This window comes from Vigna umbellata, chromosome 1 (assembly GCF_029865625.1).
Source record: "Vigna umbellata cultivar VRB3 chromosome 1, Vumbellata_1.0, whole genome shotgun sequence".
Classification (NCBI taxonomy): domain Eukaryota; kingdom Viridiplantae; phylum Streptophyta; class Magnoliopsida; order Fabales; family Fabaceae; genus Vigna; species Vigna umbellata.
The window spans coordinates 80,340,621-80,362,198 of record NC_142165.1 but is presented as its reverse complement, the minus strand read 5'-3'; the positions used below and the strand labels follow the sequence as shown (position 1 = coordinate 80,362,198).

General features: G+C 29.0%; 2 protein-coding genes across 3 annotated transcripts; both read right to left on the bottom strand.

Moving 5' to 3' along the window:
* Nucleotides 1-882: 882 nt before the first annotated feature.
* LOC148206536 (transcription factor bHLH95-like) lies at nt 883-1,636 on the bottom strand. Its single transcript, XM_088113757.1, has 2 exons — nt 1,272-1,636; nt 883-990 (listed from the first exon to the last, which is right to left on the bottom strand). The coding sequence occupies exons 1-2, from the start codon at nt 1,569-1,571 to the stop codon at nt 898-900; spliced, it is 393 nt and encodes a 130-aa protein (XP_087969883.1). The 5' UTR covers nt 1,572-1,636; the 3' UTR covers nt 883-897.
* An 8,627-nt stretch (nt 1,637-10,263) lies between these two features.
* On the bottom strand, nt 10,264-15,807 carry LOC124823923 (E3 ubiquitin-protein ligase MBR2-like). 2 transcript variants are annotated; one of them, XM_088104357.1, is made up of 6 exons: nt 15,683-15,807; nt 11,732-13,469; nt 11,289-11,339; nt 10,845-10,943; nt 10,620-10,763; nt 10,264-10,514 (listed from the first exon to the last, which is right to left on the bottom strand). In XM_088104357.1, the coding sequence occupies exons 2-6, from the start codon at nt 13,448-13,450 to the stop codon at nt 10,383-10,385; spliced, it is 2,145 nt and encodes a 714-aa protein (XP_087960483.1). In that variant the 5' UTR covers nt 13,451-13,469; nt 15,683-15,807; the 3' UTR covers nt 10,264-10,382. The 2 variants fall into 2 exon arrangements, with proteins under 2 accessions (XP_087960483.1, XP_087960482.1); XM_088104356.1 differs by lacking the exon at nt 15,683-15,807 and adding an exon at nt 15,482-15,673.
* Nucleotides 15,808-21,578: the final 5,771 nt, after the last annotated feature.

The window sequence follows — 21,578 nt, the reverse complement described above, 5'->3', positions numbered from 1 at the left end:
GGGGAGTAGTAGCATTCAACTACGTTAATAAATTATTAATATAGACCAAGATACAAATTTAATAAACTTTTTTTCTTAAAATATAGCTTTGATGGGTATGACATTTTTATACAATTTTTTGTTCCAACACTTCCTTTAACTAAGCAAGATCGTTAATGATAATTAAAACCAAAATAAACTACTTTTATAACCTAAAATATTGACAATTCTACTTTGGATTCACGATTTTGAGAAAATAGACTATGTGCTAACAAAATAAAACAATTCTACATAATAGTCCAATCTGATGGAAAAAATGTATAAAAAGTTTTGTTTTACAAAAATTACTTTAGAATCATACCATCAATATTTTTTCATCGATGGATAATATAAAACATTTTATACTATTCATAACCATTAACTCCACGATTATATACTTTAAACGAATTGAAAAGTTCCTTTTAATCTATGTTTGTTTTTAATGTGAGTACAAACTTTATTTGTCTTAAGTTTTATGTACTTATATCATGAATGATATATCTTTATTTTGACTTAATTATCTTCTAAGTCTTCGTAGGACTAAAACAAATATGAAGATCTAAAATTAATACTACTTTTTAGGACTACATATTAATTACAAAATCACAATTACAAACGTTGAAAATAAATTTAAATATTTTATTCATTGATTTTGGATAATAAACATATATATGTAGTTTAAACCTTAAACAACAATATTTGAACATATATTCATAATAGCTGAAGTTAAGCCACAAAATCCCACTTAGTTTTAAGAAAAAGTAGTAATTACATAAACAGATAATAATAATAATAATAATAATAATACTAATACTAATAATAATAATAATAATAATAATAATAATAATAATAATAATATAAGTGTTTCGATCCAAAGGTTTAAGCGATCCATAGAAGAATCTCTCCGGCAGCTTGCCTGTAAATTTCTTCCACTGAATTTGCATCCAGGAACTGATGTGAAGCTCGTTTTCCCTGAATCATCAAAAACTTCATATAAGTTAAAGTAACCCTAATTTCATGTTAATATAGAATGCTTGTGTATTAGAAAAAAGAAGTATAAGAAAAATGTTGAATTCTTTTAAAGTAAATGTGTGAATGCGTGACTCTTTTTTTTTTTTATTAAAGCTACAGTAATTAATAAATTTAAAAAAAAAATCATTTTTAATAATTTGGAAATTGCGTGTGAATAATTATAAACGTTTAGTTTTCTACAGAAATAATAAATGAAAAGTGCATAAGAGTTTGAAACTTACGTGAGCTTGAATCATGATTGCATTTCCATTCCCAAGGCACGAAATGTGGGCATATACAAGCTCTATCTTGTATTTATCAAGCACAAAAACTATGGTGGACACGAGACCTGGTTTATGGGCCGCGCAAATGCAGAATTGGGCCTCATCTCCACAAACATTCAAGACCATGTTTGAAGAGGCCCACGTTTTATCAAAAGCTACGGGCTGCTGCTGTGCAGGGAATAAAAGTGCGTTTGAAGAAGTTCCCATAATCGCGTTCGAAAAGCCGTAATTAGAAGAAAGTCCCCGAGCAGTGAACATGGACGGTGATGACTCATTCCAAAACGTGGGCCCACATCGGACCCTTTCTTCTTTCTGCTTCTCAAGCTTTTCCAGGGTTGTCTCAAGATTTTGATGTAGCTCACTGCTTCATCCACGACCGTTGATTTATCCGCCTGCAAAATCATGATCGAACACCGAAGCACCTTAGAGAAAGAGGGAAACGAAGTAACCTAAGAATGAAAACGAATCCGATTGAAAATATTTGACCTTAGAAGGAAGATGGGGAAGCAATGCATGAAGACTAGCGAACATGTTTTTCATTTTCTTTCTCCTTTCTCTCTCAGTCCATATATGCATTTCGTGATCAGATTCGCGACTCTTTTCAGCATTTCCTTCTGCACTGCTAACTTTGTTGAGCTCTCGATTTCGCTTCTTATTCATGAGACCTTCGACCTTTTCATTCTTCTGCTTTTGTGAATTCGTTTTTTCCCACAATAAGTTCGTATCATGCAACAAACTTTGATCTTCTGACATGAAGAGCATGACAGATTGAGAGAGAAGAAAAAAATTAAGAGCAGATTTGATAAGCAGAAGAATGGAGAAGACACGTTTATATACAAGTGAGAGAGAGAGCTTACAGCTGAAGATGCAAGAGAGATATGAATGATGATGATTAACCATAACACAATGCAGTTACTTTGCTTCACAACAAATATATTAACATCATAATTATGCTAAAATACTATACCTCAGGCTCCTGTTAGATATGTTAATTACCATGATTTTAGAAACACTTTCATTTAATTTATTTCATTCTTTAATATATATATATATATATATATTATGTGTGTGTGTGTGTGTGTGTAATTTAATTTTTGCTGATATAAATGCAATTTTAATAAATTATATTATATCTATTATTGAGAGATGTAAATAAACTTTGGCGTCAATGAAGCCAATAACAATTTATCTTTTAGGTGTAAAGAGGTTATAAATTATTTTTTCTTTATTGGATATTTTGTTTTTCATTTAGGTGCTTTTTCATTTACTTATAATGGTAATTTTCGAAAGATTAACATTTATGATAGCAAAAGACATTTTTCTCAAAACTCTTATCTCAAATATACTAATTTTTATATACGCACATAATAAAAATCACTTAAATGTTAAAAAAATGGTTTCATAATTTTCATTAAAATTACAGGTTTTATTGTGAACAATTGATTTTTAATAAAAAAGTTTAGTAAAAAAACATTTATTGGTTTTGATAAATAGTGAAGAAACATGTTTATGATCTTTAGTGCGTTCAAATCCTAATAAATATGCATCCCATTAAATTCTTCTTTCTAAAAAAGTAAATAATTAATGAGCTTTACAGCTTTTATATGATAAATATTTGTATCAATAAATGATAATGGCACGCGTTTTTAACTGAATGATTTATGTATAGTTTAAACATTAGTTCTGACCTATTAATAATACATATCCAGTTCACAGATATAAAAAAATATATTGAAACTCACATTTTAGGAGTTAAATAACAATCTCTTTTGAATTAAGATATTCACATCTGTACTTGTTTATATATATATATATATATATATATATATATATATATATATATATATATATATATATATATATATTTTAGTGCTTCTTATTTGCGTTACTTTAGAAAATCTAAACTGATCAACTTTATTTAACAAATTATTTATATTATCTTTCAATGATTAAATAATATCTCCTGTAACAAATTTTGTTCTTATCTGCAAGTGCAAATGATGGTGTTTTTGGACAGAAATTTACGTATTAGGTAATGAATACAATCTTAACTTTCCTGATTAGAGAAAAAGATGCTAACGTTATTTTTAAAAAGTAATCATGATTTTGATGCAGTTTGTTGCCATTATGTGAGTAACTCATATATAAACATTAAATAAAATAAAATATTGAATTGTGAACTTTAATTTTAATTCAATATCATAAAACTATTAGTTTAGTAACTAATATTCGTATTTTATTTATATATTGTCCGTGAGAATCTAACTTCACAAATCATAATCAAGATGTCATAATAGAAGATATAAGGGTTCGAATAAATTTTATTAAGATAAATTTTAACATCATATTGAAAATTTTATTTAAGAGCAATTCAACTTTAGAAATAAGTTTATAAGATAATAATATTTACATTCTACTTAGAGAGTTTCATATTAAGCCATAAAACCTATATCTAAGAAATACTATTAAAATAAACTTTGATATTATAAAAACAATTAAATTTAACTCAATCTCATACCATCAAATTAATAAATATAGATTTAAACTATTTTATAGTTATAAGAGTTAAATATTATTTTTATTACCAAATTATTATAAAAAATTGTGTTCCATAAATTATAAAATATTTTGTTATTAAATTTTATTAAAATCATATAATACATCCTAATTAACGGTATATAAAAATTATATTATAGTTAATTATGTAATTTTATATATTTATATATAAAATACTATTTATATTATTTATATATAAATAGTATTTTATATATAGCACATAAAATTACGTAATGAACTATAATATAATTTTTATATACAGTTAATTAGGATGTATTATATGATTTTAATAATATATATATATATATATATATATATATATATATATATATATATATATATATATATCATTTGCTAAAGAAAATGTTGTACATAATTTTCATGATTCATGAAGTGCGTGCATATACTAAACCTTTTATAATTCGATTTAAACGATACAATATAATTATTTGATAATTTGAGATTGAAAAATATATTTAACTCTAATTATCATCTTGTTTATCTTATAAGTAATAAAACGCTTTGGTTTGGCAGTATGTCAAGCGGATACAAATTTTTATAAACTAGTTTTTAATGTTTTATATTATGTACTTATTTAGTTCAGTAAGACAAAATATTTTACACATCAAACATGATTATCTCCGAAAAATATAATGGCTCTATTTACTTATAATCATATAAGTCTTTATATTTTCATAATTTTGAATCCAAATTCTTGAACATGTACTTTTAAATAATACTTTAATTGTTAGATTATGTATTATAGATCAATAATTAACAAGAAATAAATTCATAAAAAATAGAGCAATTCTCAATTTTTTTAGAGCAAAAAACTAAAAGCATAGAAGAATTGATCATTGAAAATAATTAATAATCAACCTAGTATTTGATCTTCCTTTTTTTGTAGACTATCTTAGATTCCCTTTTGATTTTCTTCTCTGATAGAGATGAAGAGAAAGAAACAAGATTAATATGAGTGTACTTTTCTTAAGTTTTAATATTTCAATTTGATCTCCGAACAAATTAAAATATTGCTTATGGTCTCTACACAATAATCATTTCATGACATATATATCCTTAATTACATTTACCTAATTATATTCCTTTATAATTGATTAATAAAATATAATGATCCTATTTAATGATTTGTTATATATATATATATATATATATATATATATATATATATATATATATATATATATATATATATATATGTGTGTGTGTGTGTCTATATGTATATATACACATATATATATATATATATATATATATGTGTATATATGTATATATATATATATGTGTGTATATTACATATATACACACACACACACATATATATATATATATATATATATATATATATCCATATAAATTCATATAAATGTGTTAGACTTTATCTGCTCAAAATTGTCATTATATGTCTTAAGTATATCCAAAAGATATTCTATATTAATTATATCCATAAGTAGAACCAAAGCAGTTTTCATTGTATCAATTGTAATCAAACCTGACAATGATCACTAATGCTAACAGAACCAAATGACATGGATTCATCGTGAAATATATAATATGAAAATTACGCCTATTTTCAAATGGTGTTTACTTTATCTCAATGAGATCAATGCAATAACCTTAATATGTAGAGTGCAATTTCTAATTAATAAACCATATATTTATTAAACTAAAAAAGTGTCCATAAGAATGTATGCATACATGAAAACCAAACATAGAACAGAAACACACAAAAATGACTAACTCCTACTGAATCAAAGATTCCTTAAACTATAAAACACCCATTTGAGCAATATGCTCATGAAAGACCTTGGGTGTAAGAGCCTTATTAAAAGGGTATACCGTCAATGAATTTTTCCCTAAGTGTTCTATGGAAATCCATTCACTATGTACCCTTTCTTTAACAATTTATTTGTTGTCACATTATAACCTAAGTGGTATTTCAATTCCTTTCATAATACGCAGTCCTATGATAAAAATCAACCATATACCTTGATTTGATGCCTTATAGAATGCTACAAATTGTACAACCATAGTGGATAAATTCGTAAGAATTTGTTTTTGGCCAAGAAATCATACCACCAACTATCATGAAATTGTAACCTGAAGTGGATCTTAAACTATCTTGGCATCCTGCAAAATTGTGTTAGAATATTTAATGATCTCTAACTGGTTTAACCTTATATACGTGAGCTTATAAAACTTTGTTCTCTTAAAAAAGCTTCATAACTTTATTGACTGCTTTTCAATGATTGATTCCTGAGTTGCTTAAATATCTACCTAAAACCCCAACTATGCATGTTATATCCGATTACATAGATACTTGGATATACATCAAACTCCTTACCGTTGAAACATATGGAATCTTCTACATTTCTTGAATTTCTAAATTTCCTTTTGGGCATTGATTGAGACTAAACTCCTCTCCCTTAGCAACTAGATAATCCTTTGATTTATTATCCTTCATGCTAAAACCTTTAAGTATGTCATCAACGTACAAAACTAGGAAAATAAACTTGCTCCAATTGAATTTGTGATACAGATAATCAACAACAACATTCATCTCAAAACCAAATGAGATAATAACTTGATGAAATTTGTGGTATTATTGATGAGATACATGTTTTAGCCCACAAATGGATTTTGTTAGTTTGCAAACCGTATACTTTGGGTCTCCTGACACAGTTTTCTAGTTGCATTATTTATCTCGTCAATGTTGCCATTAAGAAACGTTGTCTTGACATCCATTTGATGAAACTCCTAATCATAATGTGCAACAAAAGTCATTATTATTCTAAAAGAGTCTTTCGATGAAACTAGAGAGAAAGTCTCTTTAAAATAACAAACTCATTCCTTTTGAGTATAACCCTCTTGCCACGAGAAAAACTTTATACCTCTCCATATTACCATTAAAATCCCTCATGGTCTTAAATATTCACTTAATACCAATGGGCTTCATACCTTCTAGTAATGGGACAAGTTCCCAAACCTTATTGTCTTGCATGAACTTATACTCTTCATGAAGCACAGTTTTAATCAATTAAAAAACCCCAAATTTCATATACATAATTTTTCATAAAATTGAGGAAAACCAAAATTAGGTTTCATGCCAATTAATCATAAACTAACATTCTCTGATATTAATTGTTAGATAATGAGTCACAAATTAATAATTAATGAGTAACAAACCCTTACAAAATAGAGCAGTTTTCAATCCTCTTTAGAATAGAAAATGAAAGTGTACTAAATCATTAGTCATTTGGAATAATTAATAATCAACATAGATTGATCTCTGATGTTTCTTTTGGAGAGTACCTTAGATTCCCTCTTGATTTTCTCCTCTAATGAGGATGAAGAGAAAGAAACACAATTTATATAAGCAACTCACAAAGGAGGACCATAACCCTTTATATAACCTCTGTCGGTTACTTTTCTTAAGTTTCAATATTTCAATTTTGTCCCTTAACCAATTAAAATATTGCTTATGGTCTTTACACAATAATCCTTTCATGACATATATGTCGTTAGCCACATTTACCTAATTAGATCACTTTATAATTGGATAATAAAATATAATAACCGTAACTCATTTAATGATTATATATATATATATATATATATAATATATATAAACCCAAATTACTAACATTAATGATGCTAGAAGTTCCACATCGACTAGAGATAATGTCAATTTAAAGTATATAAGTGAGTGCAAACCTCACCTTACAAGCCGTTTTTTGTGAGGTTGAGTTAGGATTAAAAGTTCATTTCTTAACATCGTATCAGCTAGCGGACCACCCATTAATGTCTAGTCTCACGCTTAAGATGTATATACCTCGACGAAATGAGTAAGGCTTAAAAGTTCACTTCTTAACAAATGATATAATTAAATGACCATGTATTTGTTGGAAATCAAAGTATTTTAAGTTTCACATTGAAAAAAAAAGAATTGAATCTTATATAACAATAAAGATTCATAAAATTATTATTTTAAAGTTTTTAGTTAGAAATATATTAATATTTTTGTGTGAGTTAAAGATGGTATGAAAATTTATCTTTATTGATAACCGACTATCGTAAAGTATTCCTGAAGTTGAAAAACTTTTCTTTCATATACATGCGACTCTACAATGGTTTGCTCACACTTGAGTCCACATATTTCAAACCAAACTCAGAAAACAACAACAAGCAAAGTGACCATAGTAAAACGCTCTTCTTCTATGTTGATAAGATAATAGTTTCACTAACTTTTCTGTATGTCGATAAGATAAGAGTTTCACTAACTTTTCTGAACATAATTAACCATCTTTAAATAATGGACACTACCAAAAAGGGGCATTACCGACGGCCCAAAAGCCTTCGGTAATAATCCTTCGATAATTAGCGCATTTCCTTTAGTGGGAGAACAAATAATTAGTCATTCATCATTGATCAAATTAAGAGATGAACTTCATAATCTTACAAATTAGATTACTTAGTGTAACCTTGATCATGTATGTTTAATGTTTATGTACTATATAGACTGACGATTTACACCACCCGGTTGGTCAACTGCATAGAAATTCAACTCCAAAAATCTCAAAACAATGTAAATCGAACGGTCACCAACCGACTTGATAACCCTTCGGTATTTTTCACATAAAAGATTTTACAATTTGATTAATAAGATAAAAACATACTTAGATGATATTGGACTGCAGTTAAATCAAACTTAATCAAAAACTCATTTTAAAACCTATAAATATAAAAATAAGATAAAGAGATGTATTTATTAGATATTTAAGATTTAGCTGTAATAACTTATCAATAACTAAAATGTGAGAATACCTCTAGCAGGTATCCAAATTAATATTGAATTGAAATTTAAATAATGAAATAGAACATCTTTTTTAATCTGAAAAGGTACAGAAAGAAAGGTAATCACTTTTGAGGAAACGCGGTGGCGTCATCATTCCCATAAAAGGCAGCACCGACTGGAAGCCACAATACAAACGTTATAGTTTGAAATTAGACAAAACAAATCACGTTTGGAATACACAAACTACGGTTTCACTGAATCACTGATATACAAATTGTGCTTGAAAAGTGGCAAAACCGACTTTTCCAGAAGCAGAAGCAGAAGCAGAAGCTTCAAATCTGCAAACAAAACATGAGTGGAGCATAAGTTGGCTTAGAAACAAATATAGACTAATGAGAACCGTAGAGAAAATTTACGCTCATCTTAATTTCGTATTATATTAATCTATTATTGTTTTATAATCTTAATATTATTGATTTGATGATCATTAAGTTTTTCATCGAACTCCATTAATCACTATTTTAACTGAATTTCTTTTCTTAGTTATTTTTCATGTACTTTAGTTAGTATGAAAATAGGTCTGTGATTCCAAATGTACAGCTGTAATTCTTTTTTTCTGAAATTACGTCTAGTACTTCTATGCTAATTTTATTAATATGTTAGTTATATAAATAAATGGATGTACTGGTATTTTTATATAACTATTATATTTAATAAATATATCTTTATTATATTTAATAATTTAATAATTATGTATAGAAAGTTTTTGTAACAAAATTTTAATATGTTCATACATTATAAATAATATATTCTTACATGATAAAAAATATCATATAATAATTTTAAATTTAAATTGAAAGATAATTAAAGCATAAAATAATAATTTTAAATTGAATTGCTATTAAGAATATAAATATATTTTTTAATAAAACCATAATTGGCAAATGTATAAATATTTGCTTTATATATTTTTATTAAAGCATTGCCAATCTCCTTTTTTTTTCAAGCGTGTTCCTTCAAATATTAAAAGCATTCTTCTTTCATGATACTTTAGTTTTCATTTCTGTTTTAAAATATATTTTAGAAACAAGGTTATGATAAATAATAGAATAATATTAATTTTAATATCTTTATATAGAAGTTTATATTAAAATTTGGTAATAAAAAGTTAATTTTTAAGACGTTAATTAAAAAATCAGTATAAAAAATAATATTTGTGTTGTATATAACTTTTTTTCCCATATGGATCCATCTTTATTTTTATTAATTGGATTGGTGGATATTCAAATTGAAAAAAAAAATAGATAATAAAAGAAGATTACTATTAGATAATATAAACAACGTTTAAATATGTTGAAGAAGATCGTATTAAATTATTTAAAAATTTAAATGTTAGTTTTTGAAACATTATTTAACATGTTAATTTTAATAAGCTAAAAAATTATATTAGTTATTTTTAAATTTTAGAAACAAAAATGTATTAAAGTTTGAAATAAAAAATAAATCCAATTTCACGTCTAAGTTTATAGACTTGAAACATATTTAAATCCATAAATAGAGTAATTGTAGAGTCTTCACTAATGAAATTAAGCAAGGACTCGAAGTAGTATTAGGAAGACATGTGCCCGGATCATGACAGAAAGAACTTCATAAAGTAAAACAAGTTATAAATACTGACACAGGATAAAGGTTTCTCCCTATCAAGTAGCTAAGGCTGTTACTTTGCAAATGGGGCAGATGTTCTTCTGCATTAGCCACTGCTTGATGCAGGCACTGTGAAACTCATGCCCACAATCCAGTGATCCAACATTCTCTCCATCACCAAATTCCTCCTGCCATCAGAATAAGAAAAAATGCAGTGAGTATCTATCTCAGAAGTTAAACACACCATTGTAATGGTTTTCATGTTCTCATACCGAGACAAACATCAATCATACCTGACAAATGCAACAAGGTTCCAAAGCTGTAGAAGACTGTGTCATGAGTGGTGTGTAAAGTCGTTGCTTCATCAACTTAACAATGACATCCTCACTCAATCCAGTGCTAACATCTCCTATACGTTCCTCCAATGCCAACAATTCCTACAACACCAACTGAAGTTAGAAGAAACAGCAGAAAGCAACTGGTGGATGAGGATACCATGACCATATATCCCTTTTTACCTCATAAGACATGTTGTCAACATCAAGGCGCATTTCTCTATGTCTGTCGTGTATTTCAGCCATGCCATGATATAGGAAAGTGTCAAATAACGCATAATCCTGATATTTCACAAGTGGCAAAGGAAAATGTTAAGAGAGTACTTCTCAATAGTTTAGCGTTTGCAAGGTCAACTACAACATGGCCTACACAAGCTAACCGTTTCTGCTTACTTCGAATCCAAATAATTCTTTTGAGCTATTGAAATACAAAGTTCATTTCATTTCTTGTTAGGGGCAATGTGAAACACATGATATAATAAACATTGCAGAAGAAGTAGCATCAACTTCTATTAAAGTTTATCAAGTGTGATACAATTATCATAAATAATCAAATATTAATTTCACAATACATCAAACAAATGTCATAAAGTGTCACGAGATATATCTGTACAGTGAGATTCGAACCTCAGCTCGTAAGTTCTCACCCCTTCGCATTGACATCAAGACCTCGCGAATCTGGCACAAAGAACAAATAGATAATTCGAACAGATACGACAATGATGTCACCGAATTTAGCTAATTTCTTTATCAAATTTCACTTCCTAAAGATGCTTGTTAGTGGGCTGCTACAAATAAGCTATTTTGTAAAAAGTAAATTGAAAAAAAGATTATGAAAAAATGAGATACCACATGAAATTGCACAAACATCAAGACACTAAAAATTATCAAAGAATAATATGAATCTGAAAAAATTGTTCTATTTATTCACTCATCCATATTTCTTGTTTAAAAATTTAAACTTGGCTATATAACATATCTTGTTTTGTAAAACCATCACAAATTCATGTTGTATCCTTCAAATAACGGCACAAATAATTTGTAGAAAGGGAAAGAAACAAAAATTATACCTCGGATAGTAGTTGTCGTCTCCCCTCATTGCCGAAGGTTAGTGCTTGCAATGAATGGGGACTAGAGAGAACATCAGCACCACTTCTTTCCGTTAACAATGTTGTTCTTAGATAGGATTGATTGTTGCCAGAACCCTGGGTAAACGAGGGAGGACCAGAGGAAGATGGAGTAGAATGACCATTATGAACACCAGATGCAGAGCAAATTGATGGAAAAGGGGGCCAAAGATTGAATTCTGACACACTGTGCACATTTTCAATTGGGACTTCATGATTAAAATTCCAGCCAGAGTTATGTGAAGCGTGGGCATTTGGACTAGATCCAATCCAGGATCGAGGAGGTACACCTTCAGAAAAGTTCACATTACCAGAAGGTGTATGCCAATGTGTAGGTTCATATTGTAAAGATGCAGGTGCATTCATAAGGTGCTCAGTACTATCTCTGGGAAACACTCTCAAATTAAAATCTTCTCGAATAACTCTATCTCCAGAGTTATAAGAAAATGAAGATCTACCCTCCCTAGGATTGGCGATTCTACTCAAAGGAAAAGAATGGATGCGTTGGGCAGGTGATTGGTTTAAAGAAGTACCAGAATTAGCAGTTGTTACTTCAGCTATTAACCTCAATTCCAATGAATCATTAAGTGACTGAGAGCTGGGTATTTGATTCAGCGAAGAATGATTATGATGCCTAAAACACCCTATTGATGGTAAATTGACATGTATAGATTCCTGATCCTGTAGTTGGCTCATTCTTCTGTTGAAGTTTCTTACAGGCCTTTCTAGATTTTCTGCAATACTTATCAAAGGAAATGCATTGGAAACTTTTTGTCTCACTTCATTTCTTACATTCTGCAGTAATCGAGGACTGGTAACAGGAATATCCTCCAAAGTTGTAACATCACTTAAGTTGCTAGAAGCATTAGGATCAGCAGGACCAACAGGCCAATAATCATTTTCAGATTGTGCAAGCGTGCTTGAGCTTCCTCCTGAGCACAGTTGCCTAGAACTACCTTCAAGAGCTTTTCTCTTGCAGGAAGGACCCCAATTAACTAGAGAACTTGAACTATCACCTTCAACCCAAGCCATGGATCCAGAGTTTTCAGATGAAGGTCCTATGTAATTGCATGATGCACTGCCAAATAATGTCTTTTCTCTATCTATTCCACTAGTATTATAGTCATCAACACTACTACTAGCTTCTTTTCCCTTCCCACGGTCAGAAGCATGGGCAATATGCCCCATATCTGGACTAATATATTGGGTAATATGATTAGAACTAGAGCCTTGCCAAAGGGAAGGATAAACTCTAGATTGATTGCCATGTAGGTTATTGCTTGAGCTAACAGGAAAAATTACTCTATTTGGTTCAAATTGTCTTTCCTCATACTCGAGATCATCCTCACTAGTAGCATTATATGAAGATGACGAATCATGTTCTGATTTTAGCCCTTCCCCATTGCTTTGGTTGGTCAGATTCAGTCTAGAACTAGATTCCCCTAAATTCCAACAACTGAAGCTTTGAACATCATGACTAGTACTACATAAATATGCAGTCTCACCAAAAGATCCCCTATAATCTGAAAATCGGGAATCTACAGCATTTTGCACATGATTCAAGGAAGACTGATGATTTGTATCAGTGCCACGAGAACTGGGCCCTTGCATCATACTAATAATTGTTGGGAACGATCCAACAGTTCTCCTTTGACCTTGCATCAGAATCAAGTTATCCCACCTAAATTAATCAACAGAAAACATATATTAGATCCTCAAATCTCAAGCTATAAGTAAGGAGTGCCAGAGTCATGTATATAGCCTGCAGATGTTGTCATGAAATTAAAGGGCATGCTTTGTCACATATACAGTCGGAATTTAACTATTTAATCAATGCAATAAAATAAATGAGGTAAGATATACAAACAACAGATAGCAAAATTGTTCAATGAAAAGCCTAAAACTACTCTAGTAACACATAAATCAGGTAGAACTAGCCCAGATATCTCAAAAACGAAGGTTTTTTTTTTTGACAAAAAAGAGTATTGTTAAATGTGCTCACCTTAACAGGAGATTTAGATGGAAGAGAAATAAAAAGTAAAATAAATACATGTACATTATCACTAAGAAAAGCAATAACTATAATATTACGCAGATAAGTGGATATTTTTTTTAGACCCCCCACTGGCTGATGACTGGGTAAAGATGAATAGAAGAATTAAGGCATGTTCTTGTCAATGGAATTAGTGGAAAATATATGGACTTTGAATTAGCTGTATATTTTGTAGTTTTTATTCTCTCCTTAAATTGAATAAATAAAAAAATTTCTGGACATTAAATTAATTGTTATTCTCTTCTTACTTGGGATAAATGTTTGTGCTCGAGTTACCCAATATTTTGAGCTGAGAATCGGGATGTAAGCTTATAATAGAATGCGATTTATATGAGAATTCTCAAGCAAGATAACGCAATTTTATGAGTTTTACATGGTATCAAGCTGACTTACAATCCTAACACCATTAGAGTTTTTCTTACTTCTTTCTTCACCTTGTTTCAAATTTCACAATTCTTACCATCTTGGTTCTTTTCTACAGTTTTTCCTAATCCAGTTTTGGTTCTTTGTCATGTCTTCAGAATAAAATTGATGTTTCAATGGTTCCCCTTAATGGAAAGAACTATAACTTGAAGATTCCATTTATAGATATTTGTCAAAGGAAAATATTTTTGGAATCACATTGATGGCAATGCTTCTGCTCCTGATAAAGAGACAAACATAAGGATGAACGGGCTATATGGGAGTAAAAGATGCTCAAAAGTCATGGCATGGATCATTGATTCTGTGGATCCTAAAATCGTCTTTGTAGCTTAATATTTTGTGCCAAGAATAAGCATGTCAACATGCAATAAAATACCATTTATATTAGAATTGGGCACATTGTGAGACAAGTGACAAAATTCCATAGTTTTGACAACAGATAATCCATAGTATGCTCAATTAAAGTACCTATTAAGAGGGATGAATGGGAAAACTTATAGGTATTGCACTATTTCCCTAAAAATCAATTGCTCCAAAATCATAACTTGTAAATGACAAGAGCAAACCATTGCAAAAGCTAAAGTTGTTAGAAGAAGGCCAAGTAATGAGTTTTATCAACACCTCAGAAAGTATTAAAACGTACAAAGTATTTACTTTTCCCTCATTTCTCCCCTACCTCAAGGATGGTAAGTGCAACAAAATGTCTGCATCCTAAGGCACCAAAACTAAGACATTAGTATAGCTTGAGATTAATCAGGCTAAACTGAACGAAGATAAAACCAGCCGTATCATCAAATGAGTGAAACTTCACAATACCTAATCCTACAATCCTAGGCAGCAAAATCAAGTTGGGGAATTAAAATAAACCGAATCCAAACTTAAAGAAATGAAATTTGAATCAAACTTATAAAGAAGAGCAAACATGCCTTCCAACTGATTCAAAAGCACAAAAGGGTATGCTTGAAAATTAAAAAAAAAATAGAAAAAAAAGGAAGAAAAACTTAGGGAAAAAACAATGATTTAACGCAATCCTATATCCCCGAACCATGAAAGAGGTATGAGAACTTGGGAATGAAAACAAAATCCGCAATTCAGATAACTTTAAAAGCCGAAAAGAACAAAAAGGGATTTTCACAAGCATAGTCAGAGCATTAACGAGGAAGGTGAGGTTGAGATAAAAAGAATGAATAAGAATTTGGAAATGGAGAATTTATTACCAGAAGGAGATCTCCAGATTCAAATGGGTAGGTTTAATTGAGGATGATGATGAAGATTCAACTGTTTGAATTACAGTGTTTGTTTTTGTTTAATTAAATTATTGGTGGCTTTCAGGAGCAGAAGGAAGCAATGAGAAGACGACAAGGGAAGAGAGAAAGAAGAAAAAGAAGAGAGAGAAAGGGATTAAAGGGACAGAGTACCTAGCGCACAGTAATCTATAAACTCTCGTTCAAGATTTTCGGAAGCGAGAGAAAATAGGAAGGAACAATGTTGTTTTATATTTAATAAAGCCTTTTGGGTTGGTCATATGTTGTACTGCATGGGAGATGCTGTCACCTTATTAAATCAATTATGTTGCTCATAAAAACTAATCTCTTTATCCTTTACGGAAAAGTTTATTACATAAGTATTTCGGTTCACACATTTGTATTTGTTATATTAAAAAATACATATAATTTTTTAAATTTTTTACTTTTATGAATAACTAATTAAATATAAAAAATAATCTAATTTAAAATATTTATAATTTTAATTTTAAAAATTATATAACTGTTACTATTAAAAGAAAAATACATTTAAATATTTTTTTTCAAATAATTAAATAAATATATATTTTTTTTGTTAAGAAAAATTTTTAATTAAAAGATAATAAAAAAATTAAGAAATAGTGAATCCTCTATAGTATAAATCTGGTGATTTTTTCTTCAATAATATGCCCTAAAAATAAAAATTATCAAACCTTCCCTCACTAGTTACTCAAATAAAAAAGTACTGTTTACGTACCAAATCAGTTTTTTTTTCCTTATCTTTTTCTCAAACATACTTAAAATGTTTAATAATTTAAAACATTAATTTCTAAATAAATATTTTTAAAATCAAATTCACTTAAATATTTTTTAGAATATTAAAAATATATAAAAAGTTTTTGTTTATAAAAAAATAACATTGATAGTTAATTTCAACATAAAATATCAAATTAATGAATAATAATACTTGAAGAACACTTGAGCAATATTAATATTATAAAGTTAAATATTTTTATATAAATATTAAATTTAAATTTTAAGGTAATAATTTAGGATGTTAATAACAGTTTTAATAATATATCTAATTTAGAAACATAGTAATATCATTATTATTAATTAGAATTTATTAAAAAAATGTGTAAAAGTTATAAATATATTGATAACTATATTACAAAAGGAAACTTTATTATGAAATTTGATTATATAATTTTTAATTTAAAGCTAATTATTTATAATTAGTTAATTTTATGTTGAAGAGATGGTTTTGAATTTTGACATGCTTTATTATTTCTTTTATTTGAAATTAGATTGAAATATCATTGAGAAAAAATAAAAATTTGATTAATAAATCAGTTAAATTTCTTCATATTTCAGTACATGTTTAATAGGGCAAAATAGTTGTGCAATAATCGATCACATTCGTTGTATAATCGATTTAAACATGTTTCTATGCCAACATGTGTTTGTTGAGTGCATTGATGTGTTTGGAATGAAAAATGATTTGAAATTTGCTTAAGTGTTGAACTTAACCGATTACATAAGTTTCATAATAGGTTAAATTGTTTATCTTGTGAAAATCATTTTCATTCAAAGTCATAACTGCATATAAAAGTCATATTAATTGGTTGTTGGCTTGTATGATTTATTTAATCGATTGTATGCACTGTTTAATATGTTAAATCTGAAACATATGTAAAATTGTTAAAGTAGAAGGAAAAACTTAATCGATTACATTATTTGATTAATCAATTAAATTGTGTCAGGATGTGAAAATCCTATAAATAAGTGTCTTGTGCATTGTTTCAATACAATTCTGTGAACATTCACTTTCATAACTAACTTGTTTGCTGAGTATTGGTTGCAAGAGCGTCTAAGAAAGTCTTGGAGAATCAAGATCATACATTTAGGTTATTCATAAAGATTCTTGTAAGAAAGTTGAGCTGAAACATTCCTTATCATATATGTACTTTTGGTGTAATCTTTGAAGACCAATGTCTACATTGCAATCAAGAGGATCGTGTTCCTATTGTTGTTGGCTAGGAGGAGAATCGTAATGTTCTACATTGACAGTTGGGATTGCTCTCAAGGTATTCAAAAAGTTGGGATTGGTTTCTAGGTTTGTAAGATTGTGAGGTGTTCACATTTTGTACTGTAAGTGATATTTAGTGGGAAAAGAGAGTGCATTGAAAAGAGGATATCTCTGTATTCTTGCTTGTATACTCTATCATTATAGTAGAATTCCTTCAACTAAGGTTGTTGAAGGAAGACTGGATGTAAGCTTGACCGAACCAATATATATTGCTATGTTGATCTTTCTATCCTTTCTCCTTTATTGTTGTTTCATATACTTGTGATATTGATTTCAAGAAAACTCAAAGATTTTGCAAAGCTTTTCAAAAGAACAATTTTTAAAGCAAAATCCAATTTACCCCCTCTTGGTTTGAGATATAAGGCTTCACTTTTCTAACAATTAGCAATCTTAAAATATAGTGTGTTATATATGGCCTAAAACCTCTCTACCCTACTAATTAAGGCTTACAAGTCAGATATATATGATGCAAGTTACTAGGCACCTGATATTAAATAGTCTGCGACTAGGGTGACAACCTTCACATACTTCAAGAAAGATCATGAGGTCAGAAACCGAGTCGGGTACCGCTTACTGGCATCTCTATATGTCTGTTGAGGACTTTCCAATGTCACAAGATTTAACCAAAAACAAGCATCGCTTCGTTGGTAAGTTGGTCATTGGACCCCAAGGTCAATGGACCCATAATTGTGATTCATTTAAATGAGGGTCGTGGTTAACAAGGTATGCCTATAAATATTATTTTATTAAATTAAAATTTAATTTTTGTAATAATATTTGTTATTTTACATATTAATATGTATACTACTTGTTATTTTATTTGTATTTTAAGATTAAAAAAATTATATTTAGTGAGAGCTATTTTATGAAGGTTACAAAAACCTTCCATAAATTAACATAATTTAAAATGGTAGATAGGTTGTCTAAAATAATAATAATAATAATGAAGTTTTTATTATTTTTTTAAGAAATTTATCACGTGAAGAAATTATAATATATTTTTTAGTTTTACTTTTTTTTCTCCCTCATATTTTTTACATGTTCCCTCCATTATTTTATAACCATTTCCTTCTACACTAAGCATTTCTTTTTTGCACTCTCGATACAAGAATTCCTTACGCACTCTTCCCACGAAATTCATCATTGATAACCTTTTTGCTTCACTTCACTGACCATCTTATTAATTGATGTTTAATCGAAGTTCACTCGACATTAACTTAAAGGAGATGAAACTTGGTGGAGAATGTATACTTTTATTCACTATGTAGAGGTATGTGACTTGAACCCGATTTCAATTTCAAAAATGTGTTTATATCGGACAATGTTGTTGTTATCCATTTTGTATCAAGTATGAAATTGTTCTTTATAGGATTCACTAATAAATCTGAGAATCCCTAATTTTCAAACCTAATGCCCTGATATCTCTACCTAATGGATTGTTGGACACAACAAATTCTTCTAATGAGTGTGTCTCTTGCATAGACAATGTCAATCCACCAATGAATTTATTATTCCTAAGGTCCACAAGGTTAGATTCTTAGCGGTATTTGTGGCCAACCCCAAGGTGCTCGAACAACTATACTCCAAATTTTAGTGAAATGAAGTAAGCGAGTTGAAGGATGCAGGGAAATATGAGTTTGTGATTGATGCAAAAGTGGAATTGAAGGTGTAATGTTTGGTGATAATGAGCCTAGCCAACCAACCTAACTAAGGAAGGAGGCTAGAGGAGACTGAGAAGGACTCAGGTAAGGTGACTCTTAAGCAAGAAAGAAGTTGGAGTGATCTCAACAACATATCTTTACTAAGCATCAAAAGTAAAAAATACAAAGGGTGAGGTGTTGAGTTTATAGTAGCTTTAGCCCTATACACGAGTATCAACCTTAATTGATCATCAGCCAAGTCTTACGAATCATGTTCCATGTGGAAACAAGTTTTTAAAGTGGGTTTACACATATACAAGACAAGAAGAATGGTACTACTCTAGAAGCTCCACTAGCAATGGGCGCATGTCTGGTCCATAAGGCAAGTTATGAAGCACCATGTGGCTATGCTGAGCAGTCCTCTACTTGCCAAATTAGCTTGATTTGCATTGACTCTTTAGCATTTGATGCCTCTTCTTCTAGTTCTTCTTGTATTCTTCTGACCATTCCTCTGGTAAAAGGTCCATTGGTTGACCCTATTCATCATCTCTTCCCTCTTGAGAAGGATTTGTCCTCAAATTTAAAGGATCCATTTTTGCATTATTATCTGCAAAAGGACGAAGGTCGGATATGTTGAAGGTAGCATGTACTCCATATTCCTTAGGAAGATCTAATTGATAAGCATTGTTATTATTATCAAATTTGGCGTCGTTGCTAGGAATCACGGTTAGGTATTTTATCATTTTGTTTTTTTTTCATTTACATTATCTTTTTCTTTATTTTTTTTCTCTATCATTTATTTTACTTAATTTTATTTAGTTTAGGAAATTTGTTTTTTGGATTTTTATCATAATTTTTTTGGGAAATTTGTAAAACTAGTTGGAGAATAGTTTGGCTAAGGAAAGATAAGGTACTTAAGTTGTCCATTGAGACACACATCTCTTTCCTAGAAGTCTAGTCAACAAGCTTTCAACTTATTTCGTTTTAGAAAACCTCTTTAAAAAATGAAAAACAATTTTTTATATAAAAATAATCAACAATGTGATTTTCAAATGAATTATGATTAGACTTCAAACCAATGTTGATTAGATAGATGTTATTGCTTCAAGAGGTTGACATTGAGATTTAGGACAAAAGTGGGGAACATAACTTAGTACCTAACCATCTTAGTAGGATTGAAAAGGAAGAAGATGACATTCCAATTCAGAATGACTTTTCTGATGAAGTCCTACTAGCTTTGACAACTGTTAAAGGTATGTACCCTGAACCTTGGTTTGCTGACATTGTTAACTGTTTGGTTGTTTATGAGAGTCTTGGATATTTTAATGTTTTTTATGCCGTTAGAGTTAAATATTGATTAATTTAAAGCAAGAAATTATATTGTTCATGTTGAAAAATAAGGCCAAAAATTAGTTTATTCATGAAAGGAAACTACAAAGAGCTAAAAGCAACCCTGATTTTCATTTATACACTCTATTTTTTTGAAATAGGCCAAATAGTTACCTTTTTCTCTTACACCCCTAGCTTTTAAAAAATGCAACCCCTTTTTCAACATTGGGCTAGGAAATCTGTTCTATACCCTTTAATTTCTCTATACACACCCCCTACTACTAACAATAAATTAAAACTATTTCAATATATATATAAATATAACACATTAGTAAAAGCTAACAAAGAATAGTAATATTTTTAATCACAAGTGAAATCTACACTTAAACAAAGGCAACATTGAAATAATTTCAACCTTTGTAAAAATGAAAAAAAAATATAAAACTTTATTATATATTTTTTCTTACAAAATTATATTTATTTTACACTTAATAGTAAATTTGTTAAATTTTCGAACAAGACTTATTAACCTTGACTATATATGATAGTATCCTTTTATTATTACTACTAATATTACTGCAATAGTCATCATGAGCATGATCATTATCTTAATTGTTATTTGTATTGAAATTCTTATTATTGTTAAGATAAGATCGTTTAGAGAACTAGATTATACTTAACGAAATATTGTTTATTGAATGAAGCGGCTAAAGGATATGTTTATTAAAAAATAAAGTTGAATGAAATAAACATTTATCAAAAAAGATCAACGTTGAACAAAATAAGCATTTATAACATTTTAAGAAATTTTAGCATATATCGTCTAACAAACAAGGCTTAACAAAACAACGTCTAACAAAAGGAAACGTTTAAGTGTACACTTTGTAAAACACTAAAGCTTAAATTTTATATCCCAATAGTCTTGAACAAATAAGTGTTTAAAGAAAAGAATCATTTAGAAAAAAACTTGTTAAATGATGTAATGAAACTTATAAAAAGTTTTATTGAGTAA